The sequence below is a fragment of the Neurospora tetraspora genome, assembly GCF_033439725.1.
Source record: "Neurospora tetraspora strain CBS 560.94 chromosome Unknown B0H65scaffold_5, whole genome shotgun sequence".
Taxonomy (NCBI): Eukaryota; Fungi; Ascomycota; class Sordariomycetes; order Sordariales; family Sordariaceae; genus Neurospora; species Neurospora tetraspora.
The window spans coordinates 2974973-2991584 of record NW_026944387.1 but is presented as its reverse complement, the minus strand read 5'-3'; the positions used below and the strand labels follow the sequence as shown (position 1 = coordinate 2991584).

The 16612-nt window shown below is 48.8% G+C and overlaps 3 protein-coding genes across 3 annotated transcripts; all 3 read right to left on the bottom strand.

Annotated features, from left to right (window-relative positions):
* Positions 1-4261: 4261 nt before the first annotated feature.
* On the bottom strand, positions 4262-4432 carry B0H65DRAFT_412003 (uncharacterized protein; the record flags this gene model as incomplete). The annotated part of the gene is made up of 1 exon (XM_062823841.1): positions 4262-4432. A coding segment is annotated over one exon (171 nt), but the record flags the coding sequence as incomplete, so codon positions are not given.
* A 2766-nt stretch (positions 4433-7198) lies between these two features.
* On the bottom strand, positions 7199-9549 carry B0H65DRAFT_576710 (uncharacterized protein; the record flags this gene model as incomplete). Its single annotated transcript, XM_062830666.1, has 4 exons — positions 8511-9549; positions 7986-8336; positions 7446-7908; positions 7199-7372 (listed from the first exon to the last, which is right to left on the bottom strand). The coding sequence occupies exons 1-4, from the start codon at positions 9125-9127 to the stop codon at positions 7199-7201; spliced, it is 1605 nt and encodes a 534-aa protein (XP_062680775.1). The 5' UTR covers positions 9128-9549.
* A 1463-nt stretch (positions 9550-11012) lies between these two features.
* Positions 11013-12369, bottom strand: B0H65DRAFT_235679 (uncharacterized protein). The gene has a single exon (XM_062822259.1). The coding sequence runs from the start codon at positions 11968-11970 to the stop codon at positions 11110-11112; it is 861 nt and encodes a 286-aa protein (XP_062680774.1). The 5' UTR covers positions 11971-12369; the 3' UTR covers positions 11013-11109.
* Between the last annotated feature and the right edge of the window lie 4243 nt (positions 12370-16612).

Here is a 16612-nt window from a genome sequence, read left to right as displayed (position 1 = left end):
TAGTATGTGCAAGAGGCTCGGTCCGCTGTGGGCCAGGGGTAACTGCAAGGTTGGGATGATTTTGCTTTTCTTCAGTCCAACATCGAATATCTCAAACAGATAAGTCCCATTTCGCTGATGAAGAATGACATTGTGGGGGGATAATACGGAAAGATGGAGAGCATTGCAACGTGGGTGGATAGTGAACGCAGACAAAGGGTGAACGCCATCGTCGATCTCATTGGCGTGGCCATTCCCACCGCACACAGCCAGTCAGAAATCCTATGTTGAGGAATTCTCTATGCAAGTTTGCTTGGGTCGAAGCTCGGGAGCCAAGCTCAGTTGCTCAATCACAGAACTTCAAGGTAGATGATAGATGATGGGAGGTACCGTTGACGTGACGGGTATACGTGCTCGCCTCTTGCTGGGTTGCAGTATTCATTTGTCTTGAGATCTGATCGAGATGAATGGTATCTTGTTGCACTTGGTGATGTGAACGGCAGCAGGCATATGAAACCTTGGACTTGCCTCCCAGGCACATCATCAACCCCTTGCTGGGGGCCATGAGGCTCAACGAAGGAGGCTTCGGCTTCTGACCCGGAAGCTGCCGGGCACTTGAACGGCTGAAGCTAAGGCCTGTGGGCCGACAGTTGATGGAGAAGCGGGGGCCAAACTCGGGAAGAGTCCGAAACAAAATCGAATTGTCTGCATGGGCAAGACCTGAAACCCAGGCCGGGTAGGTGTACAGAGTGGGAGCAAGGTTAATCAGCCTTTCCACCACAGGCGATCAGGTCCACCAGCCTCGCATGCAAGGCAAACAAGCGAGCGAATATAGCCAGGATCCATCTGCTAACGATAAACGGCTGAGCTTCAGCTGTGCTGTTGGATGATAGTGAGAGGGGGCGCTCGTGTAAGATGTTGACAGCTAAGGAATGATATCTCTCTCGGTGATGCTCGTTGGCAGTTGAAGGGAGTTGTGACGAGCTGTCCAGCGCGCGTAAACCACAGTTCCTCATTCGCTGTCATGGGGCTCAAATGCTGCATGACGGGACTTGAAGAGGTGTTTGTTCCTGTGGCCGGGCATCTACGTATGCATGTGAATGGTTTGTGTACAGGCCACCTCGAGTGTTGAAAGACGAAACTCGATCCAAAGGCAGAGGTGGCGGACGTGCAGTGAGTGCTTGGCCGTCGGCTGGCGCGCCTAACATGCGCGATGAGTTTGGTGATCAAGCGCAGGTACGCCAGCTTGACGCACCGTGACCCACTAGGGACCTGGGATGTAGTGGTGATCCCGCACTATCCAGGATTTTGTGCCGGTGGAAACTGGGTCAACCATATCGCGGTGGTTTGTGGTCTCGGGCCAGGTGGCAGTGCTGATGGTGTTGAGAGACGGTGCAAGCCACAGGCCCATCAGGCGGCCAATCATGCTAGCAGGGACCGGAACTTGACGCGGGCCCGTGATGCTTGCTTGATGCTGGATATCATTCCTAAAAGTTATTGCAAGTCAATGTTTTCGCAAGGATTCGCTGTGGACACAATCATAGATCATCCATCCTGCCGTCAAACGCGGGGCATCATCCAAGCAAGACAGGCAGTGATCAAGACAGGATTGTTGATTTTCGGCATTTGTCTTTTGAAGCGAGCGAGGTGCATGGGGTGGTGGAATAGTTCGGCAGTGCTACGCTTTGTGTTGCATTGGAGACGGACAAGTCGAGGTGTTGCGGTGAGCTTAACAATTTTGAAGAACGGTTTGAAGTTAGTCAAGAGGTGGAAGATGCCCGGAAGTCGGGTGGGATTCGAGGTTGGAAAGATGGAAGCACGCGACGTCCCATCCAGTTCGCGAACGTACAGTGCAATGGGATGAGGGCTTGCTTGCCCCGTTTGCGCACACAGACCATGAGTTGGTGCCGGCTGGATAGAGCAACTGCAGAACACTATCAAATGCTTTGCATAAGTGGTCTGTTAGTTCCCCGTTAGTGGCTTGCCGGTGGTCTTGGCCGGCGCTTAAGGCGCTTTTATTTTTAGCATCCGGCTTGGCATCTCCAACTTCTCCAAAACACAACCCCACCACCTTCCCCCCAATCTACCCCACCATTGACTACCATCCATCGCGCTTTCACTTCAACAGTTTGTTGCAGGAAGGATTCCTTCCACTTTCTTCCATTGAAGAGGCATATGATTCTGATGGCTCTTTCCGTTACCATCACATCACAGCATCACTGGACTGTCACATCTCGACATAACTTTTAAAGTCGCACAGCATCAAACAGGACCAACAAAGTCAGTCATCGTTAACTGCAGCCAGCAAGAGACCGACCGTTGCGCGGGACCGGAACTTGATGCCCTCGATCTTATCCACGAGCAACGGGGGACGACGGGAGCCACAAGTTACACGAAATCAGGCACGGTAGGGGAACTATCCGGTAGGTATCAATGTGCCGCACACACTGCCCTCTTCTTTACCCTCGAGTCCTCGTCGACTCAGTGTCAACGTTCATGGCTTCTCTACACTGCTTCTTCTCGAGTTCCATATTGCCTTGCAGGTACGTACCGCTTGCCTTCAGGCCTGACTACCTAACAAAGGCTACACCCACGTTGACCTGACCGAACACCAGCACTTTAAAGCATTTGGTTTGCACTGGTTATGCTCAGAATAGTATCCAAGAGATACTATCCCGGGACCAACGGTGACAGCTGTCATTCGTTGTTTTCTATCTTGCACGTCCTTCCACTTCCTTTTCGGGACTTATTCTTCATAGAAGGGGGCCATATCCCACCTTCTATGGTTTGTTTCATCAGACCTTCTGTCCATTTAGTCTTTTACAACTCGTGTCAGAATTCTACTCCGGTCCAATCATACGGTGAGCTCCTCCTCAGCTCCAAGAAGCCGCCCCTGAATGCTCTCCTTTGCGGCGTCGTTATCACGGGACGACCCGAAAGACAACGTGTTCAGGCGTATGTAATCTTGACTGGTCACAGTTATGGCCGCCGAACATGGGGAAATTGGTGCCCCACGGAGCCAAAGACGGCTCTTACTGTTGGTCCTGCGAAAGATCAACGGCCTTAGATCTCAGCTGTTTCATGTTGTATGCTTGGGGCCAAAGCACAACTTCAGCTTGTTAGAGATTTCGGTTGATATTAACATCGTCACATCGAACAATTAGCCGGGTCTCGGGTACGTAGGATTGTCGGGAAGACTAAGGGCTTGCGGGATACTATGCCTGCACGGCTGTATCTCCATCTCGTACTCTCACCAGATGTGCCAGCCAAAACCCCGTCCTGCATCACTTCGAGCAAGCCCGGGCTTCCTCACCATCGGATACCGTCCCGATCCAATGATTGCTCACGTCGCTCTATCCCAACAGTTCCCGCACAATGCTAGCCCAAGTGAACTAGTTGAACCAGTTCTATTTCAACATGGAAATACATACACACTGCAGGATGAAAAGGCCCGAAAAGCTTTCACTCACTCGGAGGATAAGCCGACTAAGCCAGTTTCCAAATCCATACTATTCTTGCACACCTAGTACACCCCTGTGTTCCTGGTAGGGTGTTGTGGTACAGCGCGTGGTTCTTGCGTGATACAACCCATCACAGCCACAGCCTTACCGAAGTCCTTTTTGCGCTGCCCATATGTCACTTCGCACCGTGTATACAAAGAGGTACTTTGGGATAGAGGTGGGTGGCATTGTCTTGACGCACAAGCTTCCATCGCATACGAGATGATTAACAACGCCAAATGTCAGGATCTTATCTTCGCCTCGAGGATGTATTCAGCCTTCAATCACTGGCCGGGAATGAGAAAATCTTCCATGTCTGGAGGACCGTTGCATCCTTGATTCGAAACGTAGACGATCGGCAGATGAATGGATGGCAGATTATGGTTTACCACTTCGAACCGAAAGCTCGGCTCAGAAATACATCGAATGGGTTACGGAAAGGGTACGACGAGTCTCCATCTATGACAATCATTGACACTGCACAGCCAGTCCTCTAGTTTATTGAGCACCATAGTGATTCAACTAGCTCATATTTGATGAACCATCAAAGCCAGACCAGGTAGACCTTTTTGTTCTGCGAGTCGGGTCTAGCCGAGCCTCTTTCGTTGAAGCATAGAATTGAGCAGTCTGTGGCACGATTACCAGGCGTTGACGGCTACACGGTCGTTTTCGTGGTTGACTAGGTGAGTCTGGAAGGAACTCGCCTTTCGTTTCGATTGACCAGAGGTCCAGTATGGCGGAATAATCGGACGAAACCTGGACCACCTGTGCCGCCGCGCTTGCCCTTGATAAGCGACCAGTCCAGCCTGAGTTGGCAGGATCTCCTCGGGACCAAGTAGCTCAACTGGTTCCATTGAGGGTCTCTTCAGTGTGTTGTACCCCCGGTCCACGAAGAGGTCCCGCGTTCGACTCGGTTGCACGTCGCGATGTCTTTCGAGCAAGGCTGGGATTTCGGTGTCGACAGACAACGTCCTCCGTGTTCGCTCCCGAGGAGAATAGTAGTGCCCTGCTACTCGTAATGGATCTTAATTTCCTTTTTTTTTTTTTCCACTTTTTTTTTTTTTTTTCATGTCTGGTGAGTTGGAAGTAAAGGCGAGACAAGATCTGGTGGTAAAAATGTCGAGCATAACGTGACTATGCCGTTCCATGCCGCGCAAAATTGGCGATGGGTTGGGGTATTAGCTGTGAAGTATATTGGAGGACCGTCTTTCGGTGAAGCTTGATGTGGTGTGTTGAATCTTGGTAATGACTGACTTTGCGAGGTTATTTCAACGAAGGGAAAGAATGTGTCCAAGTTGACAATTCGCTCTTGCCCCATATGGAACTAGATATAAACTTCGGGAAGGGGCAGTGGGGGGATATATCATTGGCCCGGTCATCACCTTATATGTGCTTTGTGTCGCGCCTTCGTCTCTTGTGCCGCAAGAAGGGCCAACGCGATGTGGCTCGCGCGGCGAAGGGCTTTGGACGAGGGCAGGCCAAAATTGTTATGTTGATACGGAACTGAAACACTAAAGGCAAATAGCAATGAAAGGTTATTAATGAAAATTGAAAAGAAATAAAGGAAAGACAAACAGCAGTGGTTAAGCGATAGGTAGCTGATGAATACATAGGTAGTTTCGAGATGCATCCATGCGACCATGATAGGCATCTGAATTAGATGGCAATCACCAGGTCAACATTCTAGCGTGTCTCAACTGTCTCTGCTAATGGAGGCAGTGTTTGACGAAATTGAAATCATGATTCGGAGCTCTTTTCTCAAAGCTTTGTGGTAGCAAATGTATAGAAGCGCAAGCTTGAGCCGCTCGCTTCTTTCGGGAGGGTGAAATGTTAGACGGCACACTGTCACACCCCATGAAATGTGATAGTACGACATCCACATGGCAAGGAAGATTGGCGAGTGGTTGGGTAAGATTTGACAGAAAATGACGGGGATACCATCTCATCCCATCGCCGATATGTCCGGGTTATCTGTTCAAGGGGTCCAGGGTAGTATGTTCCAGATATCTTCCATGCGAAATAAGTGTTACCTTACCTCTATCCATAGAGTCAAGGAAGGGCCCCGAGATTGAGGACTTCAGGCTCTCGGTACCTACGAGTGCCTGCCATCATGAGAGCTGATTTCCGAAGAAAGAAACAAGAAACAACGGAGGACTCAACAAAACCTACGTACAAGATGATGGTTCCCCGGCATCAACAACGCCATGGACAACCTCTCGTGCCGCAAGAAAAAACATACACTTGGCTTAATGAAAGATGTCACTCATCATACATGCCCGGGCCTTAGAGCAACAACACGCCTCATGGGAGAAAATGGTGTACATGTACCTATTTGAACAATGGATGAAGGATGGGAGGATTACCGTGAAAGTGGTCTACGTACAAGCCAGCACCGCCCACCTCCGCTAAAACCAAATGATTCCCACGTGTGCCTCTACCACACCCATCTGATGGGCCATTACGTGCATAAAATAATCTCACCACCAGTTAGTGATGCCGAGTGTCGAGTCGGGTGTTAACCCGCCGGCGCCACCCTTCCCGACGGCGGCCGCGCTTAGCTGGACTAGTAAGAAAGGACATGGCTTTAACCTGATTCGTATGGAAGTGAGTGGAATGTGTATGTAATATTTCGTGCAGTCTCAGTCGGGAAGGGCGTTGATGGCGGGTCGGGCCACTGGCTGGACACATAGGAAGCGAGTGAGATGTACTCGCGAGAGGGTAGTGACAATTGGTGGCTTACAATGCGACTGGAGTTCATGTTTGATGGTAACTGTTGGTTCTAGCTAAATGTTTAAGAAGCGGGAGAAGCATATGCTTACGCACAGTGGTCGGTTGGGCAAGTGGGAAGTGGGAGGTTTTCACGAACTGTGCCGCTTGGGTGCTTGGAGGTCATCGGCGGTCATTGACTGGCTCATGCACATCCCGAATCATGGCGTCTCTCATCTTGGGAGACTCGTGAGTTTGAAGTCTTGATCTAAGACACCTTGCTTCCGGTTACCGACTGATTCGTGTATTTCCTATTAGTTAAGAGAAACAACAAAGGCTCGAACAGGTAGCAATATGAGCCAACCGTGGAAGAATAGACAAATATATGTGTAGACCTCTATGCATGTGAGAACGTATGAAAGAGTAATTAGAGAAAGACAAACGATATCAGTTGTAAAATCATAATTCATTATTTACCAGGTACCCAAGTTTTCAATCATATCTGGGCTAACACTATCTTGAACCGTTATGTAGGCTACCTCCCCTTTCCCACTACGGCTGGGAGTTTATGTCTCCGATCGGTAGCAGTATAATCGTTGGTAAAAAGAGAAGTGAAGAGGGAAGTGAAGAGGGAAGTGAAGAGAGTGAGAATTAGAGCCTAATACGCATGCATGGATACTCTTAATGAATGATGCCCTAGTTACTTACATGTACACTTCTGAGACATAAACCGAACCTTTTAACAATGATTGAGTAAGACCGGGATAGCAGTAGTCAACAAAGGAGAGTACAGTTACACTCCACCAAGGAAGTAAACTCAAGAGAACCATGCCAGGAAGAAAGAAGGAAAGATAACCCCGGCACCCATTTTATTACACCCTTAACCGGCCCTGTGCCCTCCATCCCAACCCCAGTTCATTTAAGTTCTGTTTTGCTTTTCGATCCTTCCCATCCCATAATCATATTCAAAGAGACGCCCGTCTAACCCAATCGTCAACGTATTCTCGTTTTCTTCAGACACGCCTCTCAGCACGGCTGGTAGAAGCCGAGGCCGAAGCCGCACCGGAGCCAGCCGGGACGTTGGACCTCCGCTTCTCGCTACTTCTCTTGTTGTCACCCTCTTCCGAGTCATCATCGCTGGGTGCCCGGCTACCGTCTTCCTGGTTCGGCCCCCGGGTCCTGCTCATCTAAAGGGGACAGAGTCAGTCAAAGCACTCAACAAGCAGCGCTCAGTGAAAGAAAAGACAGTAGAACACTTACCCAAGATCGCACACCCCCGACCAACCCAAGGGTATAGCCCGTAATGAAATCGTTTACGTTTCCTGCCGCCTGCGCAGCAGCCTGTGTCGGGCTCTTGGGCGTCAAGTTCGAGGGACCAGCTTGCGCCGATCCTGAAGCCGGGCCAAGGGGACTGGGACTAGTAGCATTCGACACATCGGCGCTGCTACCGCCGTTCTGCGCCATAGCCATCAACTGCGGAGGCAGTCGGGGGAATCCCGAAGGGCTTGGGCTCTGGGGTCGGCTAGACGGCCAGAACTGGCGCAGCTCCTTGCTGAGCTCCTGTCCGGTCGTAGTCCAGTTGCTGCGGATATTGTCACGCAGATCCTGGATGTGCCGCTTCAGGTCAAGCTCGTTCTTCTTCAGCCAGCTGACGTTGAGCTCTTGACGCGACGCACCGCGCTTGAATTGACGGGCAATATACTTTTCATAATCGCGGACGATCCTGCGGAATAAGAAATAGTGTTGTCAGTCAAGAATCTATCATGCATTACATGGGATGATAGGTGAGGGATAACGAACTTTGTGATAATACCAGTGGTGCTCACACCCTCTGTCCGTTGCGTAACCAGGAACTTGCCAGCCGCCTTGATAGGCGCATAAATATCGTCGCCCTCGTCGGCACCGTAGGGGATGTCGTCGTGGGCAACGTAGTCGATCTTATGTTCTTCGAGAAACTCGGGTGTGACGATCCAGGGGCAGTCCTCAATAACCTCATCCACCCACTTGCAATGCCGGACGGTCTCGGCACGCTCCTTGCCTGACAAAACGGTCAAACCCTTGCGCTTGTGTGTATCCTCGTCGCCTGTCACGCCCACAAGGAGGTGGACTTCGGGGAAGGCCTTCTTTGCCTGCTCGAGCTGGCGCATGTGTCTGTGGTACCTTGTGGTTAGCAAGAGCCTTTACAAGAGCTACAAGGAGCCCCTTTCGTTTTCCTCGGCCATATGGGAAGCCCAAGGAGCGTCAATTACCCGGCTCCGCGGGCATTGGCCTTTCGCTGTCTTCAGTCGAGAAACTGCCCACCTCTAGGAAAGAAGAGGAACGTACCCAAGATGGAACAGATCGAAGACACCATCCGCATACACTCTGACTGGCCTACCCACAGGAGGAGGGTTCGTCTTGTATCCCACGGGGTGGGTAAGCTTTCCAATGGGCGGTGGTGCCATAGCCGGACCCTTGGATATTATTGGGTAGCCACCCGTCTTTCCATCTTCACTGCCATTGTTCTGGCCAGCCGTGGCCTTGCGGCTGCTCTTGCGGGTGACTCTTTCGGCGATGTCATCACTGGCTTCGGTGGTATCACTAGGCTCGCCGGGATCGATAGCCTGGGCCTGCTCTATCGCATCGGCGGTGGCGGGAGCTTCTGAGGGCTGGTCGTCGTTGGAGCGCTGGCGCTTGCTAGGCGGGTGGCTGCTAGTGGCCGAGTCTGTCTTTCTGTGACCGGCGGCGGTGCGTGAAGACTCGGGAGCGGTGGTGTCGCCCTCTTCAGCCGAGGCGTCGCGGGACTCGGTCTGGATGATCTGGTCCTGGTTCATGATGGCGGCGTCGACGGGGTCGCGGTGTGCGGTATTGATGTTGGAGTTGGCGATGCTGTCCGCGGCAGCAGAGCTACGCTTGCGTTTCCCAGAAGCCTGAGGCGTCGACGAGTTCGGAGAAGGTGACATGGCGAGTGGATTGGGGGGCAGAAAGAGAGAAAGAAGAGGGGGAAGGAGTTGATGAGTTGGGCCAGCCGATACTAGAGGTCGGGCTTAGAAGTTATGGAGTATGCAATGGAGCAATGGAGCAATGTAGAAGGTACTGCAGTGCTAATTGTGGACCCCGTGCTATACCCCTTGCAATGCAGTTCCTGGTGCCAGTCCCAGCAACGCTTCCTGTATCTCTATGCCATCTGCAGGCAAGAAGCGCTCAGCAGATCAAGAAGCTAGGTGCAGTGGCAGCGTCGTCCGAGGATCTGTGACTGAGATGAGGAGGTGAAGGTGTCGCGCGAATGTGTCTTGTGGCGCGCAGTTTTGGAGTTTAACGGCGCCGGGTATCAGACTTGCGACCTGCAGGTGATTTGACGGGTTGAAAGGTACCGGGTACGAGCACTTCCACTTTCCAACAAATATCGCCAGCTTCAAGATTGTATCCCCAAGTGCCTCTGTCTCTGTGCCTTGTTTTTTCTTTCTTTGCGATTCCGAACTGGTGGAAGACGACGAAGTCTGATTGACGGAGAGTCAATTGGCGCGATAATGCGATTGTTGCAGGGGTGATTGTAACAAGTACTCTTTCAACTGTTGAATCCAATGACGATTCCGAAATCTGGTCGGTCTGGCTTTGGAGAAAGAGTTGCTCTCTTTCACATGGAAAAGATATAGAGAAGACGTCAGAGGGCCCCTTTGCCTGCTACCACACACACCAGAGACGGCAAACAACGTTCTCGAGGCAGATGTTCCTACCTGACCGACACCGCTGATTACACTCCCAGCAATCCGGAACTGGCTTACGCTGTTCACATTCAGACGGCTAAGCATCTCGGGAGAACAACATGTGCTGGCTCAACATTTCACAGACCTAGCATCATCTTTCCCCGGTCGACTAGGCTTTGCGTTCCATTTTCATAGGGCACGCACTGCGCGCCTGAAGAAAATAAGGGTCATCTGCATATGATTTGGCGCCAGCGTCCCCCCTCAATTGCGACGCTATCGCTGCGGTGACCTTCAAGTTTTTCTCTTTGCTGGTCAGGATTCCACCAAAAGGCCAAGTCCCCGGCCGGTCTATTTTCCTCCAGCTAGTGTAGTGTAGAGATAGCGATAGCTTCGCTCTCCAGCGCCAAATCCTGCGAGCGGGAGGTTGTCCAAGTCAGGGCAAGCATCAAAAACATGGCACTAACAAGGGCCGCAATGGAAGCCGGGGGCGGGCATGGGCCCACTGTTAGAAATCGCTAGAAAGCTCGCCCTGTTCGCAAACAGTGGACACCGGAGTGCTTGTCGAGGCCGTTAGTGCAATTGGATGTGACCACCCCGAACGGAACATGGGAACAAGCGAGCGGCGGCAGTGGCAGCTGAAGGGAAATTTTGTTGAATTGCAGGCATTCGCAAAGGGAATCACGTCATTGCCAATTGCCAAGCAAGGGCCAGACCACACCATTAACACCATGTCGGTCTGCGGTACGTATCCTCGAACGTGTGGCTTGTGTCGACGATAAGACCACCACAAACACATTCATGATCGCCAAGGTGGCACATGCCAACATTCTGTTGCTCGTCCGCTTCATTCGACGATCCATCGGCGATAGCGAGGCTGTCGGCAGCATCAAAATCAGTTTGGGGAAATGCTCCATTACTTGTAAGGTCTGGCAGTGACGCTTCAATAGTCGGAACACTCGGCACGACAATGAAAGGTTCAGATAATGTCTGCTTCATTTATGTGTTCCCAAGATATTTGTCATTGGAGTTTGCAATCCTCCCCTGATATCGCGAGTTTGTTCCGTCCCCCAATGCTCTCTCTAGGTATGTACGTGTAATCCCATTCCTTCGCGACTAGAATCCTTCTATAGTCGACTTTGATCATGCTTCAAAAAACCCAAACCCAGTATGTAATCATCGCCCCTTCATGTAAGTATCAAAAAAGAAACCCGCCCAAAACCGAAAACCCAGACCACTGTTCACTGCAAAACCACCTTCGACTTCCGCACAAAGTGTCGCCCACACCGTGTCTTGTCGCCAGGCTTGCTCATATAGCAATATGACTTAGCACCCTCGGGCGCAATCGGCCCATACTTCTCCCGGATGGAGCAGTACTCCATGTTGTCGCCCATCCATTCCTGGATGTGCTTATGCAGCTGGCACCGCGTGACACCGCATTTTCTGCAGTATGCTTGGCCACGGACCCGGAGCTGCGACAGAGACAGAGACTTCTTGCTCTCTTCCTCGCTCTTCTCTTCCACCGGAGAGCATGGCGCCGATTTCCTGACAGTGCCTGCAAGATGCCACGCCCACTCCAGCTCGTTTGGACCTTCGCGCCGCGTCCTGAGCGGAACAGTCCCGTGCATTCGCCGGTGGATGGCGTAGAAGTGCTTGTTGGTCAACCCGAGACAGGTGCTATCGATAGGGTCGAGAAAGTCGAAGATGGCCATGTGTAGCTCTGGTGGCAGATCGAGCAAGAGCTTGCCTGCCGATGGCATGGGCAACGGCAAACGATCCGTGACAGAGTAAGACCGGCGAGGAGGGCCCAGCGCAGGCCTGCGGAGTACCGTCACCTTCTCTTCTGTCGGCTTGGGCTGGCTCCTCTCCTTTACAGATACGACCGGCTGCTTGGCAACATCTTCTTCGGGAAGCTGTTGAATAGTGTGGAGGGTAAAGAGAGGGGGCTGCGGGATGTGATATTCCTGGAAGGTTTGAGACCGGCGTGGAACTCGCTTTCCTGACCGCATAAGGCTCATTTCCTTCCTCCTGTGATCCTCTCTGGTGAACGGCAACCCCGAACCCTGCAAAAGGGTTGGCGTGCTATAGAGAACCTCGACCATGGTGGTGATGGATAGTTGATCGGTACTAAGGTTCTCCCTCGATGGTTGTTGTTGTAGCTGATGTGGTTGTTGTTTCGTAGCTGCTTCGTGATAACAATCCCTCTTTGATGACGGTTGTCGTTGAGGGTATCGATTTGTATGACTTGTATCAAACTGGAGCGGGTGTAAAAGGTCGGTTGATTTAAGATGGTGGCAATGATGCCGGAGGATGGAGGTAGAGGCAAAGCGGGCTGGGCTGCTCTTATAAAGACTTCAGGTACCGATGCCGTCGGCCACACGGAGATAATATACGGATCCCCTCACTAGCAAGCTCATGAGGAGGTGGAGGGTGGGATGACGAGACGGGAGGGGGAGGGGGTGATAGTCGTAGACGTGGTACAGACGGATCGATAGGCGGGACGGGTTTCTGGGGAAATGTCTTGGGTGTGGAAGTGGAATCCAGCAAGTACCTTAGGTTGTACCTGACAAAGAAAGTGGGCAGGAACCAAGATTCTGGTTCGCTGAGTTGGAGGCGTAAATGGAAAGAGGGCAGAGTGGAAGGCGATGGCTGAACGCGGATTAGATTCCGATGGAGAAAGGGTGAGGTGAAATAGTCTGTCCAGGACAAAAAAGCTGAGACCTTTTATGCCAAATCTTAACGGGTGATCGGCAAAACAGGTCTCAGCTTTTCTGTCCCGGGCGAGGTAGTGTAGTCTCCGGAGGGAAAATTCCAGGGCTCGTTTGTGACACGGCGCTAGGAGAGCGGTGGAGGGGATCGTCACGAGGCCAGACAGGCCTTTGCATGTTACTTTCACTCCGATGTTGCCTTTTTCCTGGTTCCGTTGCGATCCGTTTCCGGACGGGCGGACGCCTCTTGGAACGGCCCGGTACGGTCGGAGTGCATTCTGCGTATGTGCACTATCACGCTATACATACATGTGCTGTCAAGTGCCGCCGCTGATCTTCTTGCCGTTGCTTCATGTTGTCTGTCAATCGCTGATATCCTCAGCCCGGTGGACTCGCGGTGGAGGTGAAGGCAAAGTAGGGTCTCAGGCGTTGTGGGATTGTGGGTTCGAGTGGTATCAAGATCACAAGAAAGAGCAAACTGGCAGTCGTTCTTTGGTTCATCCCAATCTGGAGAGGACCTGGCACCTAACGCGCTGCATTGACGTTTGTCTGAACGGGCATCAAAGAGTAACCAATTCACAACCACAGACGTCGTTCAGCCAGGAAGGGAATCGACCAATCACAGAGCGTGGTGTACATAATCCAAGGAAGCCGTTTATCGATCGGTCTTCGAAGAAGTCATCAATCGATCGGCCAGAACATGTTGGAATCCTCGTGTTGCACTGCTAGACTTTGCTAAGACCTGCTTTCCTGCAACCTTGGCCGGGATAGCAGGGGTCTGGTCCCGTCTTGGACTTTTGGGAGTTGGGACCTCAAAGTTGTATCTCCGTGTGGGGATATGCTTGAACGACTTGGATGGAATTGCCTGGACTCTCCAAATATGTGGCACACGGCACCCCCTTTGGGTTTCGCAGTCGTTGCCTTGTTGATACACTATTCCCGAGTCATGATGAATCGCGGACACTGATGGTACGAAAATACCGGTACCATCTTCCTCCCTCTGCCGTTTTTCTTCGTCCGATAACGTGCATGTCAGTGTTCCCATCTTTACGGGCGTGTTCCAGTTTACTCCCAGTTGATCGAGTCTGTTGATCCGTGTAAAACGTTAAAATCTGCAGTCTTGATAAGGGGGTCTTTGTACCATTTTGTCTTTTTTCTTTTTATCTTTTATTGTATGGTGGCGCCTGTACGTGTTTGGTGGCGTATGTAAGCGAGGCTATACGTAGGGGTGCAAATTATTATCGAGATCCTTTACAAGATGCTTCGTTTTTTATGTTGTGAGACTGTGATTATTATAATGAGCTTAATTTTGAAGGTATTTATTAATGGAGATATCTATTTGGTAGTTGGGAAGCCGCTTTATAAGATTGTGTAACGTTTATTTGATTACTAGGTGTGGTGGTTGATGTTGTTGAGGTCGAAGGTTTAAGGGGTAAAAAAGGGGATGTAAATAATAGTTTATTGTAATGATAGTTGGAATCGAGTAAATTGTAGGAATCGTGCTTTTGAGCGTTTGAAAGCTATTATTATTAGTAATAGTAGCTAGACGTTGTAAATCGCTAATTTTTTGGTTAGTTGAGTCGAATCGAGTCGATTGGAGTATTTAATTGGGAGTTTTCGAATATATAAATATAGGTATTAACTTTGTGATTTTGTTAAATAGAATCCTCTATTACTAGTATTTTTATTTATTACTTCTTCTCTTGCTTATTATGTCCTCCCGCCGCCTCTAGATCGCTAGTTTTATCGACGACGTTAACGACGATAATAATTTTAATTTGGATGAGTTTATTTATAATGGCCCGCGTGGCTTAGCCCTTAGCTGGTATGAGGATTCCCTATCGATATTTATAATTTTGGTAATGTGCTGCCTAGTTATATTAAGGTATAGGAGTATAGTATTATTAGTTTTACTACTATTAACCGCCTTCCTCTTCGTCCTTTAATTATTCTATTGGCTTCCTAATTAGACTTTATATTCCTTGTACCCCGTATTAATTGGCGTACGTATTCGAGCTAATTGCTTATTCCCTAACTTACCCCCCGTCCTTCTATTATAGCTCCCCCTTTATAAGTAATTCGGGTTACTAGTTGGGGTAGAGGTTAGCGAAGTCGAAGTTGAGGAGGTATTAGAGGTAGTTAGGTAAGTTAATTTGGTATTAGCGTGCTTATTTTATTATTTTGCCGGTTATTAATTATCCTTCTATTGTTTAACGAGGGTAATGATAATGGCGGCGACGATAGCGATAGTAATAGTAACCCTTTTTTAATATTTCTATTATACGGCTACGGTTATTAGTCCTTCCACCTAATACTTAGCCTCCTAATGCATAGCCTCCTAGTGCTTAGCCCCCTAGTACTTAGCTTATTACGGCTTTTACTTCTAATAATAGTAGGGTATCCCTTCGATAGATTGATGCTTAGAAGTAGTTATTTATGATTATTTTCGCCGAATTTTCTAAAAAGGGCAAGCTTTATAGCGAATTAATTGGTTGGTTAAAGAAGGCCCTCAATACGGCGGGCGAGGCGTTAGTGATGGTATGGTTAGACGTTAATTAGGGTTATGAGCGGTTGCGGAATCGTTGGAATATTTGTAGGGATGATTATTGTTTATGGATTGATTTCTTTTAGAAGATTAGGGTAGTCTTTAACGAGTCGACTAGGCGGTTTGAGGCGGATGAGGATATATAAGTTTCTTTCCTTAAAAGTAAGCTATTAGGGGTAAAGTGGTTGAAGACGATTCTTTTTAAGTATTGTGACGAATATACCCTAATATTTGCTATCGATTGAGCGATTAGTAAATATATTATTAAATTAGAATAGCGATTATGGTAATAGTTAGAAGGGAGGGATGTCTGGGAGCGTGACGGTAACGATATTGCCCTGGCGAAGAAGGATAAGGGGAAGGGGAAGGCGAGGAAGAGGAGGGATTTAATAGGGGAGTCGATAGGTTGTAATAGTAAGGAAGTATTTCTTTACATATAGTCGATTATAAAGAGGAGGTTTGTGACGGCGCTGGCAGACTGGGTCTGGGTGCCATGCACGAGGTGGCTGCTGGAATAAGGTATATAGAGGATTCTGGGTATGGCATGGTCTAGGGGATGTAAGTTATTTAATTGGCTATACTAAGATTGGGTATAGGGTTTGTCCTATAGGTGAAGGGGATACGAGTGAAAGGATTAGCTAATAGCGACCCGTATATAGGTCCCGTTATGGCTTATACAATTAGGGTATTTATTTAGGTCTGTACGTTTGTACCTAGTTTTCTTCTTCTTTTCTTTTCTTTATTTGAAATCTTCTATTATAAATAGAACTTTAGCTTTGCCTTCGATTCACCTATATTATACCCTTACATTATTTTAAATTAACTTAATAATTACCTAGGAAGGTTAAATCCCAAACCGAATACGAAATTAAAAAGATCTATTGTAAAATTCAAAATACTAAGTATTTATAATAATAATACGATAGTACTACTATACTAAATACGTAATAACGCCGGTAACTATAAAAGCACCAAGTAGATTAAGAATTATAATAACGACCGTTATAACGATAATGTTTCGGACGACGACCTCTTTAGCGAAGAGGGCGGAGATAGTAATAGAAAAGAAGGCTCTGGCTCTTTCGATCCCGACCCTTTATAAAAGGAAGATACGGTTATTAAACTGAAGCTTAAGAAGAAGGTCGTTATTAATGATAAGAAGCCTACTCCTATATACTAAATTATTAATTTCATTATTAAAGACAACATATATAAAGTTATACATTTTAATAAGGAATACTATAATAGCCTCTACTTAAATAAGAAACGCTTTTATAATAAATTTACAATCCTCCATAAGAAGTTCTTATACTATATATATTATTAATTAAAATTACCTGACGAAATATTAGCTAATACGGTTGCTAATACAAGAGAAGATGACGAGGAGCCCGAACTATCCTTTAACTTATTTAATTAATATATTACAACGGCGGTTGAAGATATTAACACCTTCAATATTCGCTTAATTAAATATAAAATTACTAATAA